General features: G+C 39.0%; 2 protein-coding genes across 2 annotated transcripts in view; both read left to right on the top strand.

Annotated features, from left to right (window-relative positions):
• Window positions 1–14,116, top strand: part of LOC144631300 (kelch-like protein 28) — an 80,757-nt gene that overhangs the window by 63,550 nt on the left and 3,091 nt on the right. The window lies entirely within an intron of this gene.
• LOC144631306 (NAD-dependent protein deacetylase sirtuin-3-like) lies at window positions 6–8,195 on the top strand. The gene is made up of 7 exons (XM_078489716.1): window positions 6–45; window positions 1,130–1,523; window positions 2,548–2,780; window positions 3,469–3,569; window positions 5,310–5,360; window positions 6,191–6,307; window positions 7,114–8,195. Exons 1-7 carry the CDS (start codon window positions 15–17, stop codon window positions 7,852–7,854), a joined length of 1,668 nt encoding a protein of 555 aa, XP_078345842.1. The 5' UTR covers window positions 6–14; the 3' UTR covers window positions 7,855–8,195.

Below are 14,116 nucleotides of genomic sequence, written 5' to 3'. Positions count from 1 at the left end.
TTTGGTGTTGGGTTATGGCGGCGGTCGCATTCCTCTTTCGGACAGGTAAATTCAGCGTTTTGTGTTGTTTTTCCTGCTGATTTAGTCCTATTTAAAGATTATGCCTGTGTATTTTATCCAAAAGAAAATGGTATGATCACCATTCTGTGACTGTTTGTGGAATCCTTTCAAAATAATTTGAGTTGTGAACTTCCCTAGTTACTGAATATTTATTTTCGATCGAATGTTTAGTGTTTATTATCCCTGTTATTATTTACGTAATACTCAATTAAGGTGTACTTCCTGCCTTTCTTATGTTTGCGGATTTAAAGCATTGAATACAAAAAAGAAACTCTAAGAGAGATAACAAGAGAGGAAACTCGTTCGAAGATTTCCATCACTCCATGTAGATTTCGTGATCATGCGTTCTGTGACATTCGATCAACTCAGCAGTCAAATCTATCATAATTTGATCAACCGTATGCTATTTCCTCTACTCAAAGAAACTCGTTATACTTCCACTCAATCATTGAAGCTAATTTGTGAAACCGCAACCTAACTTTTACCTTATAAAATTTTGATTTGTTAGCTGACTTCCTCAGCGGGGTAGTCTGTATTTTGACCCCAAAATGTGAACTTTTTGTTCGCAATTGTAGAAGTTTGAAATGGAAATATTGTGTTAAAAATGCATTTTTAATTTACCAAATTAATTTATCAATGGCAGTGTAATAGTAATGATGTATTTTTGAACAATGACACGAGCATGGGAAAAAGAAAAATTCTGATTCCCCGACAGGAATGGAACCCATGGCCTCCCAGATACCAGTAGGGCGCTCTAACCAACTAAGCTATGAGATTCATGGTGAGCAACGTAGGAAACTGTAAATGGCCCAGCTCACCACGAGTCTCTTCTAGTTCATTTGGTAAGAGTGTGCATCTGGGAGGCCATGGACTCAGAATTTTTCTTTGTGCCATGCTTGTGTTGTTGTTGCAAAATATGTCTTAATTATTTATCACCAAGCTCAAAATTTATTATTGGCTTTATTATTTACTGGCAATGTAATATTAAGTGGAAAAAACAGCAGAAAATGATGTGATTGTTTTATATGAAAATTGAATCAATATGTAATTGTGTTCTTCCTATTTTCAGTTCTCATGCGATCCACAAAAGCTCAACGCTTGCCTATGGTGTCACCTAGAAAGTCGCCTGTGCGTAAATCCTCAAGTAATGCATCATTACGAACAGCCAGCCCTGTTAAACGTCCCACCAAGCAAAAGACCAGTGCCTTAGCAGCAAATAAATCTGACTCTGGATTAGTTTCATCATTTAGAAAGCTCTCAATAACCCCAAATCCTCATCCACCATCACGATCAAAAAGCACATCACCAAGGAAGCCGAAATCCAGCCATGTTCGAGGGTTAAGCTCATATGCTGTGAATTCAGTTGAGGACATTGTGAATCTCATAAAGGACGACAAATGCAAGAATATCATTGTGATGGCGGGTGCTGGAATTAGCACCCCTAGTGGTATACCTGATTTCAGGTAAATATAATATTTTATACACAGTCTTTGAAAGCGGCCACCTAGAATGTGAAGTCTATGTGGTCAACTGCAGGAGGTGGTTGCTTGCGGGTCATTTGAATAATAGTGGTCCGTTTTAAATAACAATTGCTTAATTAGAACACTGAAACTGTTAACAAGCATCTTTGGCTTGTGAGGCCAGATTATGTGAAATGATCACTTACTGGAAGTTAAAAACAATAGAAAAATTGAACACTCGGGCCAGAAAGTGGCCACCTTCTCCTTTAAGAAGTTCCGACGACAGTGACTTGACTGGGAAAATTTTGGTATTTTGGAAAAATGGTTGCTAAACTGAGGTGGTCGAACAGAGAGTTTTGACTGACTGTTCATTGTGCTGCTCATTTCGGTTCAGATTATGGGGGGACAGGAAGAAGAGCCAGAGGGGAAGCCAAGGGGAGGGAAGCACAGGTGGCTAGGAACAGGAGGCTAGGAGCACAGGAAAGAAGCAGACTGAAATAGAAGGGCAGGGTGGGTCAGAAGTTATTTGGTCGGTAGACTGGCTACACCTGACAGTCCTGGTTGTATAGCAGCCTAGGGGGGGTACTCCGGGATCAAAGTGACGGGGATGATCGAATGGCGGCAAAACTCACGACCCAAAAAAATCCCTAAGTTTGCCGACATTACCCAAAAAAATCCCTGGACCAAAAAAAAGCCCAAAAAAATCCCTAGTCAAATTACCCCTAAATTGCCAAGGCACTTTAGTTTGATTTTAATACCAAAAAAATCCCCTATTTAAATCAAGTCACCCAAAAAAATGCCTGCCAAATTCTCCTACCCAAAAAAATCCCAGAATCGAAAATTTCGACCCCAAAAAAATCCTTCGCACATCCCCCTCACTTGGATCCCGGAGTACCCCCCTGGGCATAGCAGTCAGAAAAGGGATGTTGAAAGATATGGAAAGTGAGACTCTATGCACCTAACACAAAAAACGATTGCAATACGTCAATGCTGACCTCAGCATTTAATGTTCCCTTTTTGAATGCAGGACCCCAGGAACTGGACTTTATGACAACTTGCAACAGTACAAAATCCCAGAGCCAACAGCCATTTTTGACCTGGACTACTTTTGGTTTGATCCAAGACCATTTTTCTGCCTGGCCAAGAGTTTGTATCCAGGAAATTACCAACCAAACTATGTGCATTACTTTGTAAAGCTTCTTCACGACAAGGGACTGCTGCTGAGAATGTACACCCAGAATATTGATGGACTGGAAAGATGTAAGCTTGTTAAATTTGAACTCTTGTACAGAATGATCTTTGTTTCTGTTTGTGTTATTTGATCTCTTCATTATCATAAATTTATCATAGGACAACTTTAGTCTAGAAAATTTTAGATGCAGTGTGTGATAAAAAGTTACAACCTGTTCCATATGGTATCGGTAACTTAACAAATATGGTTGTATAGCGTGATCTTCCGGTTGAGAGTACCGTAGTTCTGAAAAGAACTTTTGTTGGTGACTGACGTTTCAACAACCTGTCAGCAAAAGTTATCTTCAGAGTCAAGTGAATACCGGTAGTTGTTGTTAGTCAATGATGTTATAAGTCTGGTCCATTGAAGCTGATTGGTCAGTTTGCCATGATGTTTTATAAGACTTGTGTTAAATTTGTCAACAGTTATTGGTCAGTTTCGATCCCTCTATTGTTAGTCAAATAAAGTTGTTCTGTTCACAGTCCGTTTGTCGGTTGTGTTTGTGTTGTCAATTACAATAAGTCGTCGACAACTACCGGCACCTTACAAATGACTCAGTTTCTACTAATTTAATAGTATAAGACAAGTATGGATGTTTTGGGGGTTTTGCTTTACACACACAATTTATTGAAATTGTCAAGTAAGCAACTCCATTGAAATTATTTTATTTTATTTTATTTGGTTGTTAATGTGGTGTGTTTCTCTTTATCCAAAAAGTGGCTGAAGTCCCTGCTTCAAAGCTTGTGGAGGCTCATGGGACATTTTCAACAGCCTCATGTATAAGATGCCATAAAAGCTACGATGGAGAACAAATAAAGGTGAGCTTACATAAAAAAATCAAACTGGACTGTTTTCTACAAATTATAATTAAAATTGCTGCATGTATTACGTCTTCTTTCTTCTTTAATCCTTATACCCCATTTGGGACAAAGGTTTTTCAGAATCCTCTCCCCATGCACTGTGTGGTAAGTAAGGGCTGATACCCCATACCAAATATTTTATACTGCGAAACTTACAGGAAATATTGGTGCTTTCAATACTGCACATGACCTGAGTCTTCAGTCGTCTGGTCAGCTCAAGCAGAAATAAGCCAGTATCGTATTATCTTTTAAAATAACTGGTATCAACCCATCCTTAAGTACTATGTACAGTCTATGTAGCTGTTGATTGTTGTACTATTACAGCAAGGCGCCCAAAAGTGTGACCACTTTTAATTTATTCACATTCTTTCGGGCAGATTTAATCCAATCAAAAGCCGTGGATAGCTTGCAGTTGACTTCTGATTGGATTAAATCTGCACGAAAGAATGTGAATAAATTAAAAGTGGTCACACTTTTGGGCGCCTTGCTATAAATGGTTTATAAGTACAATAATCTACATCATTTATAAGTTAAATATGGTTTAAAGTTACAGACTTTTTGAGCATCTTTAGCTGCCTTATTGCTAAGGTACACCACCTATGTTCAAGGTTAAACAAGATGTGGTAACAAGACCTGGTTACGCTAGATAGGGGTGACCAGTGAATAGTAATTTTTTAGATAGTGAGTCTTATATCTTTTCTGGAAGACCAAGACTTGCTTTGCCCTGCAAAAGAAATTGAGTCCCTGAGGCAGCCTTGGGAAACAATATTAAGGAGGCTCAAAACAGTTTTGAACTTTCCAGCTCTTATATAGTTTGATGGGTCAGTGCTACAAACATTTATCAGTCACAGCTACAAAAATGGTATGAAACAAATGCCCAGTCATTGCCAAACAAATTGTGATTATATTCTTGACGTCACTTGTAACCATAGCAATGGTATAACCAGTTAAAACACCCTTAATTTTAGCTTTAAGTGCTTATTACTCAAAAACGAGTCTGGTGACCCCCATTTTTTATTATTGAATAATGATCAGCATGTTAAGATACAACTTTTTGTAACGTTAAAAAAATTTCTCTGGAGCGGTTTCAGAGAAAATCGAAAATCTCATGAAATTTGTCTAAAATTCTGTGACACGAATTGAAACCTGACCATTTCCACCACTGTTGATGAACTACTGTGCTGTAAATGTAAAGCGATAGACAATGTAAGTTTTATTAAAGGAACATGTACTAACAATAATAAAAACTTAGAAGATTTTGTGTATTTTTAAACTCTATATTATATTTTTAATTTTATTATGCATGTGTATTTGTATTCTAGGTAATTTTTAAATAATCATGTTATGTATATTTTTAGTAATGTCATGAAATTTTAAAAGAATATAAAGAATCTGTATAAGTTATTTTCTATTTTTTATCTGTAATTAAGTTTTAAAGGTCCACATCAGCCCTAGGCTGCCATCTTTATAGACCTTTGTTTTCAAATAAAGTATGTATGTAAAGTATGTATGTATGTATGTACTCAGGAGAACAATCTGTTAGCATCCATATTATCAAGGTTCGACTGACACATTTTCTCTTTTATCGCTGACACTTGGTATTTTCCCTATAAGATGTGCAGGGACCTTGTTATTGTATGGTTTACTTGTAATGAATATGTAGAAAGATCTGGGGTCATTTGACTTCCTTCTTTACAGCAAACAGTCATGAATGGCGACATTCCAAGATGCTCCAGCCCAAGATGTACAGTAAGTCACTGGACATTTGACCATCAAAGTGTTTATGAGTTTAAAATTTTATTTGCTCAAACTGAAAATACCAATTAAAGTTCATGTGATTTCGAATTTCAAGATGACAAAATTTTATGCCTTTCAGCAGTGTCTTGACATTTTTCCAAGCTGTGAAGTACATTTAAAAGTTTAAATTTTATTTGCTCACACTGAAAATACCAATTAAAGTTCACGTGATTTCGAATTTCAAGATGACAAAATTTTATGCCTTTCAGCAGTGTCTTGACTTTTTTCCAAGCCATAAAGTACATTTGATAATTACACTTCTTGTATTGCCAACACATGATTTCTACCGGCCACAAGCCTAAGATTCTATAATGAGCACATAAAACGTCCCTTTGCTGAACACTGTTGACCATATTATGGTGATCATTAAAAATGGTGGTAGGAATTTGATACCAGAAATAGAGTGTCCTAAAAACAACAGGGTATACGATTGTATGGCTGTTTGAAAATTTGAAAAATTAAGGCATGTATGGAGAATAAGTTGCTGTTTGGCAAATCAAGTTCTTTTGTTTGGATCTTAATTTTCCAAACTTCCAAACCGCCCTAAAATCTCACACCCTTATTAGTTTCAACAACCATTTCATTTTTGTAAAAAACCGCTACTTCACATAAATGCCCCACCCCCCCCCCCCCCCCCCCACCAAATGTACATTTTAACTTCTAATGTGTTCAAACGGCAAACCTAATGGACAACTTTTATGCTACTTGCTGGCCGTTGTACATTTGATTTCTTTTGCCTTGATTAAGTTGTTCTGTTGAATCTTTGCTGTTGTTGTTTTCAGGGCGTCATCAAGCCAGACATTGTGTTTTTCGGTGAAGACTTGCCCAAGAGGTTTTACTCCTACATTGTGGATTTTACGAAATGCGATCTTCTTTTAATTATGGGGACTTCATTAGAGGTGAGGATGGTGCCTTAGTGAAACTTATATTCATTTCAGTTTTACATATGTTTGCCTTTTCATATGTTTGCCTTCCCAATAGCCTACGAATTTACAGCCGCCCTTCATCGCTCCTAAAGCAACTGAAAGTGACGAGAGAGGGGCGGCTTGAGGGGCGGCTTTATTCGTACGTTGCTTCCCAGGGGATTACGGTTATCACGCCCTTCACCCCACCCCCCCCCCCCCCTGTCCCCGGAAGTATAACGCACCTCCACGTGTAACTTGTTACTTCATTTTCATTGCTTTAGTTTGCTTTGGGAGTTTACTAGGTAATTCTTCCCTGAAGAGCTGATACCGCTAGAATTTGATCAAATAAACTCTTGGTTTTAGGCCATCGTAACTTGACCTCCACTGCAAGATTAAAGAGACCTTATACATTCATGAACTACAATCTTCTTTAAATGCCAATGTCGGCAGTGAGAGGTTGTTACTTTATTAACCTAATGTAAATATTAAGTTACTGCTGTAGATCAATTGTCTCAGTCTCGGTTCCAGACCCCTTTCATAACAATATATAAATTGTTGCCAAAATTTTAACGGTCATACTTTTGAAAATGTATGTAGCTTAGCATACGAAACGTCAAGTTTATAAAAATGCGGTTTTTCATAATGTTTATCACCGCTGTTTGTGTTATTTTTTTTGATCAAATAATATTTTCGATTGGCACATGTGGAAGTTTGTACACAGTAAAAAACGCCCTGGAAATTGACGATAAAAATATTTGCTAACTGACCCTTTACAATAGTATTAATTTGTATTTCCCAAGGTGGAACCATTTGCAGGGATAGCAAGTGCTGTAGATCGTTCCACGCCACGCCTCCTTCTTAACATGGAAATTGTGGGACCGTTTTCTCGGCGCTCTGAGAAACGCTCCAACGATATCGTCCAACGCGGGGACGTTGTAGATGGCGTGAAGAAACTCGTTGACCTTCTTGGATGGTCGGAGTCAATGGACGCCATCATGAACAGTGCAAAGGAAAAATGGAAAGAGCACGCATCAATGATGGACGCTAATGTGAACAAAGCTTCTGAAGAGCTTGCGAAAAGTATCGGAAAGACATCGGAAAAGCGTCCACTAAATTCTAATGCGCAACAAAAAAATGGTCTTGACGCGCAGGCAAAGAGCGGCACTCAAACTGCGACTAACACAAATGGAGTGAGTAACGGTACATCAGGATTAAGCCCATTCGGCACAAGAACTCTACATTCTTTAGCCAACGGTTTCACAGGAAAAGGCGTTCTTTTTAGAACTAATAGAAGCGTCTTGTTCATGAACAGAGAGGGGCCTATGAGGCCAAACTCGTCATCTCAGAGAGCCCCGCTTTTGCCGTTTAGATACACTCAAAGGAAAGATTTAAGCTCGCAGGACAAAAACACAGACTTTAAAGTTATTGATCCGGGTAAAGATCTCGCCAGCGCAGGTTTCGGACTTGGAAGACGAAGTGTTGGCGGCTTGGGATGTTTTCTGGCTGGGACTGCGGGTGAAAGCTCCAGTGACGATGATTAGCCAAGAGATTAACACAGTGCTTCATATAGAACTCCATAGAGAGTCCCGCTTCCAGGACAGTAAAATTCGACAGTCAAAGATACGCCTGTTTTCCACTGATTTCACAGGAAACGGTTTGCGGATTAGAGGAGCGGGAGGCTTAGAAAACTTTAGCTCGTATTCAATCAGAGTCGAAGAGAACTGATGAAACTCATCACCAATTTAAATCAAATGTATGCAAAATCTGAAGAATGCAAGCATTTAGGTATATGATTAAAATTAAATGCATGTCAAAGTACTCGACACAAGATTGTTATGCGTATTGGAAGTCTGAACTTTTTGAGGTGCATCAAAATTTTGCGTCGAACCAAGTGGCTTGAAGGGGAGGGAGGGGGCTATATCGGATTCTTTAGCATGAAGCGACCAGGAGTATTACTTCCTCCCCCTTGGATGGGAGACTAGTCCATCGCACGATTACCAACCAAAAGTAACCGACCGTTTTTTTTTTTTTTTTCTGGCCCCCCCTCCCCCCCCCCCCCAAAACACCCCCCCCCCCCACCCCCAAAACCTTAAAACCTCGATTGGTATTGTGCAATTTGAGTTGTGCAAGGTTACGCTTTCGCCGAAAGTTTTTCGCCCCCCCCTATCCACCCCCCCCCCCCCCTTGCATCCCCAGGGAATGGAATTACATGAATTAATTCATTGGCCGTTTTCACATTAGAAGACGGACAAATCGTTTAGACGGACAAGTCGTCTGACGATTTGTTCGTCTAGTGTAAATTTAAGACGACTTGTCCGTCTAGACGACCAAGTCGTCATCGAAAATTCGTCATCCTAGACGGCAAAATCGACGGGCAAATTCAGACGACTTGTACGTCCAACGATTTGTCTGTCTAGACGATTTGTCCGTCTCTAGACGAAAAACGCGCACATTCATCCATGTATAGTAGGAAACACCTTTCGCTTATCAACTTGCCAGCGGAACAAAAAACACAATAGGCCCGAGAGGCTTTGTTTTACCTTTAATTGGGCAGGATGACACTTTGTCCAACAAAAGTTATTCGTTTCTAACTGTTGTGCTGCGTCGACAGGCAAGTGAAAAAGCTGGGTATTAACTGAAAGTTAAAATAAACCGACGTAGCGAATTTTGTAAAAACCAGCGATTCGAGCGTTAGCTCTTCGTGTTAGCTCCAACGAAGGGCAAAGGCTCAAAACGTCAGCTTCTCAAAGTTCGCTATGGCGGTTTATTTATATCTGTCAACTTCCAAAAATAGAACAGCCTTGTGTGACCTATTGTCGGGGGCCCAGGTAATGGGCTCCTGTTATTGTTTAACCTTTTGTCAGGCAATATAACAACCAACCAAGGCTTTACGCATCACCTGGCGCTATGAATAGGACAGATGATATTAAATCACACATTGTGGTATAAAGAAAGCCGGTTTCTTACTAATTTTTGGAAATAAAAGGATGGTCCTTAAACTTCCGTAAAGTAACTTCTCTTTGCATACAAACGGGATTTTTTTGAAAATCCCTTTGCTATACAGTAAAAGCTAGAGCATTAGTTTTGACTTCTAAAAGTAAAAAAGGCAAGTTTTGTCAACACTGTGTGTATATATTAAAACAAATTAGAGGTGTTTTTGTCTCTTATTCTTTGATATTCAAAGAGAATCCGCTTTCAAATTTGCCGCGTTCAATGCTTATGAATAAGTAATGACGTCCGATCATTCTGCTCAATGTGCATCCAAACTAAAGCTTCTGCGTAGGCTGGTAAAAACGGAAATTTAACTTTAAAGAGAAAAGAAACTTTGTATTGCTCTTTACACACAAGAAACTATTCAAAACGCTACGGGAATCGACGAGAGGCACAGATGACAAACTCAAGCGACCCGAATCAAGACACCATGCCCCCTGAATGCGAAGTCAGCAATTTCTTGGGAGGACAACTTGAGGTCAACACCGGTACGTACGTGGTTCTTGTCTTCGCAATAATACTCCACTCAGCGACATTTCCTTTCACGTTTTTGTTAAATCTACTGGTGATCGTGGCCGTTAAAACCAGAAGGCGACTGCAAAACACTTCAAACATCGCAATCGCTTGTTTGGCAGCAACAGATTTGATGGTCGGAATCGTTGTCCAGCCTCTTGCCATAGCGACGGCATTTTCGTTTCTGCAAGGAAAGACTTCAATTGGATTTTGTATGCTACGGACTGTGACATGGGATCTGGGCAGATTTTTCTGCAGGGCTTCCATCCTCCATCTTTTGCTAATGTGCATAGAGCGATATCTGTCCATAAAACACGCTTATTCCTACAGCAAAATGGCCACTAAAACTAACACATTAATTGCGTCTGGTATGGCATGGATCGCAACGATGCTGCTTCAAATACCTGCATTTGTTGATAACTCTGTATTTATAAAACTGAGTATGCCCATGCTTTTCGCATACCTAGTTCTTATTATCATCGTTCAATTAGCTATTTATCTCGTTACTCGTCGCCACGAAAAACACATTATTGCACATCAAGTTACAGCAGAAGCCAGAGAAAAACTTCTAAAAGAGAAGAAAGCTTTAAAAATCGCCAGAATCATTATTCTGGCTGTGTTAATTTGCTATTTGCCGGTGACCATTGTTCGAATAGTATTTTTTTATTACCGTGAAAAAGTATCGCCAGACGTGGCTCTTATTATGTTTTATCTCGCATTTTCATTAGGAATAGAAAATTCTCTTATAAATCCGGTTATATACTCAGTCAGAATCAAACAGTTTCGAAGAGCGTTTATTGAGCTGTTGTGTAAAAGGAAGAACCATGTCACGCCGAAGGGAAAGAGATGCAAGTTTTGGAGCAAAGAAGAAAGAAACATTCCACCAATTACAAATCCCTGCGGGAATCATTGCAACAATGCAAGCGAACCGGAATGAAGCAAAGAGGGCTAACGCCCACAGCGAAAAAGAACTGTGAAATTGATCAAGAATGAAACACATCCTTGTAAACCGAAAGTGGCAGAACAGCAAACATTTTTTTCTTAGAAATTAAATATTAACTGAAATAGAATGATTGTTGTGAACAATTTGTATGGGAAGAATGAGAAGGAACAAAATATTCAGGGGGGGAGCACTTATAATAAGGGTGGGCTCCGTACCGTCCAGAGGCCCAAATCTCTTCTCTTTTATATACTTTTTGACAGCAAACGTAACCCTTTTTTACCTTCAATCAATCAATCAACCATACCTTCCATACAGTTGCAAAAAGCAAATTGTATCCCATGCATTTCTTTTCTCTTGGATTAGTCCATGAGCCAGAGCCCTAAAAGTGGGTTGTCGGTATCATCCGGGGGGAATGAGGTACTTTGTTTTTTAAGGAAGCCCTATCACTGCAGAGTTGGAAAATGCCTGATAGCAAGCAATCGGTGGTAGTTTCTGCGAATTACAAAGGTTTTCGTGCCCCCCCCCCCCCCCCACCTAACTGTAAACTCTTATTAACAATGGTCCACCAAAATAAATTGTTAAAATTATACCACGCAAAAAGAAAGGTTGATCGAATACTGCATGACGCTCAGGTCATTGAGAGTTTTAATAATTTTATATGTATATAAGTTTTTAAAGACAGGTCATGTGACAAATCACGGTTCCGCTCCCGATTCTGAAATTTGTTTGTTTGTTATTAATCCCAAACCTATGGATACATGTAAGTGAAAAATACGCTGCGGCAGCAAAAAGACTTTGAATGAAACTGTAAATCAAAAGGCTTGTATATTACTTTAACTGGAAAGTAATAATAATAATAATAATAACTAGTATACCTAAATGGTAGAAGTGCTGCCAAAGGGGAAGAACGATTTAATAGTATGCTTGCAGTAACTGATTTAGTTAAGGCCCCTAGCAAAAATATGGTATCATGCCGAGAAAAAACTAAAAGAGACAAAAACAAGAACAAATAAAAAGAAAATACAAAAAGTTAAGAAACTATTTACAATTTTACATCAAATAACGCTAGCGGACTTAGCACGCCTTGGCAGCAGTATACCTTTTGGTATATATGTATGGTCCATATGTAGTGGTGTTGACTTTTGGAATAACTTATATCAAGGAAGTATAAACATACGGTAAAGGTGACTTATGGAAACTGATTCTCTTTAATAAAAATATACTTGAGTAATTAAGGTTGATTAAAGTGCGGGCGAGATCGATGCAAGGTGTCGTAGGATTAATAAAAGTTTAACAGACGTGTACTATGACATAATTCCTCAGGAAGCGATTTAAAATTTTATAGTCTGCACAAGAGCTCAGGCAGGATCCACTTTCGTGTATACTTTTGCCGGGTCATGTATGGTGACGCACAGCGTTAGCACTGCCTGGTTTATGCAAAACGTTTAACACCAGGCTTGCGTGACATAACAAGTCACTTAAGTAATATTAGTAAAATTAGACTGAAAAGAGCTTCGTGTCGTGTTGCAAAATTTGCCTTGAAAAGCAGAGTATGTTTCAGTTTACTTTGTGCGCGCTGAAAATCCAAGATGTCACTTGTTTGAAATCCTGCATCACGCCTGGTCACATATCAAAACGCACTGATTGGCGCTCGTTTCCGGTTTGGCCTTTGGGTACAATAAAAATTTGCTCGCACCAAAAAATAACGAGAAATACTTTGCGCATCATGGAAATTTTTCATTGCTATATATTGTTAACCATAAAGATTAGCGAAAAAACAGAACGACATTTTGGTAAGTGGAAACATTATTAAGTATGTGACGAGAAAAAAAAAAAACTAATTTATACTAAAAGTAAAGGTGCGAAATAGAATAAATTAAATTGTAACTGTTCAATGTTCATGTCATTCCAGTGAGGTGTCAAAAATGATGAGAGTAATGGTGCCAAGATGACACCGAAAAGTTGTTCCGTTTTTAGTTAATTGTATTTCTAAGTTTAATGCTATATATTGTGTAAGTTCCGTAGAAACAAGTAGTGGGAATATCGTCACATGTTCCAAAGGGCAATGTTTTGCTGATGAGAAAGATAACGTTTATGAAGTCATTGCGTCATTTCCTTTGGTCTCCACTGATTCGTTATTTCTAGCCGACAAAGGTTCATTTTGCCGATGTCGCACGCTCGGCACGTGGACCGTTTATTTTCGTGTATTGCAGAATGAACTGTGGCTTCTACAATCAGCACAAGCAGGACTTAACGCATAAACGCAGTTAAGAAAAGAAGAAGGACGCACATCCGAGCTTTGTCTGCATCTTTCGCCATTATTTACAAAGCATTAGCACAAAGATCACATTGAACTCCACTGCGCATCCTGAATCTTCCATTCGCGCATAACCACAATTCCTTGCGCATTTGATGCGCATCCTTAATCTTCCGTTCGCGCATAACCACAATTCCTTGCGCCTATGATCTTTCCGCCGACCACAATTCCTTGCGTTTTGAAGAAAAAAGCGATTGCAAGCCCCTATATAGTAGTCCTTTTGCCGATTAGAGAGCTGCCTCGCTCGTTCGCTTCAGGCTCACTTCGCTGCGGCAGCAATAAACATTTATATAGCGCCTATCCAGGCCTGCTCTAGGCGCTTTACAAATCTATAAAAATTCGTTAAAATTAGCTGAATAAATCTTAAAAATTAAAAATGTACATTAAAAGTAATAAAAAGTAAAAATCGCTAAGAGTAATAAGTTTTTTTAAAAAGATAAGTTTTGAGTTTTGATTTAAAAGAACTTAAATTGTCACATGAGCGGATAAAAAGAGGTAGACTGTTCCAGAGTTCAGGCGACGAAACAGCAAAAGCTCGAGACCCATACGACTTAAGGTGGAATTTGACAGGGTTAAGGCGTGAAGAGTGTGATGATCGGAGGGTTCTTGAAGGTTGGTAGTGCGTTAACAAATCTTGAATGTAGATAGGAGATTGTTGATGGAGAGCTTTGAAGGTAAGTAGCAAAATCTTAAATTTAATGCGTTCAGAAACAGGAAGCCAGTGTAGTTCTTTCAATATCGGAGTGATGTGGTCGTATTTTCGGGAACAGGTGATAAGTCGAGCAGCGGCGTTCTGAACAGACTGGAGCTTTTTTAAGGCATACTTCGGCACATTGTATAAAAGAGAGTTGCAGTGGTCGAGTTTGGAAGACACAGAAGCATGTACCAAGATCTCGGTTGTTTTCGTGGATAAGTACTTCCTTATACGGGAGATGTTTCGGAGATGATAAGAGGCTGCTTTACAAATGGAACTGATATGCGGAAGCATAGTATAGTACTGTCAAATATTACACCGATGTTTCTAGCAAATTGAGATGGC

This window comes from Oculina patagonica, chromosome 12 (genome assembly GCF_052425735.1).
Source record: "Oculina patagonica isolate OP01 chromosome 12, crgOcupat, whole genome shotgun sequence".
Taxonomy (NCBI): domain Eukaryota; kingdom Metazoa; phylum Cnidaria; class Anthozoa; order Scleractinia; family Oculinidae; genus Oculina; species Oculina patagonica.
This window is presented reverse-complemented; position numbering and strand designations above follow the sequence as displayed.

Bases quoted from the DNA above. Each gene is read 5' to 3' on its own strand.
- LOC144631306 (XM_078489716.1), top strand. From the start codon at position 15: ATGGCGGCGGTCGCATTCCTCTTTCGGACAG. The intron at 2,781-3,468 runs GTAAGCTTGTTA...TTATCCAAAAAG, and splicing joins TATTGATGGACTGGAAAGAT to TGGCTGAAGTCCCTGCTTCA. The intron at 3,570-5,309 runs GTGAGCTTACAT...CCTTCTTTACAG, and splicing joins ACGATGGAGAACAAATAAAG to CAAACAGTCATGAATGGCGA.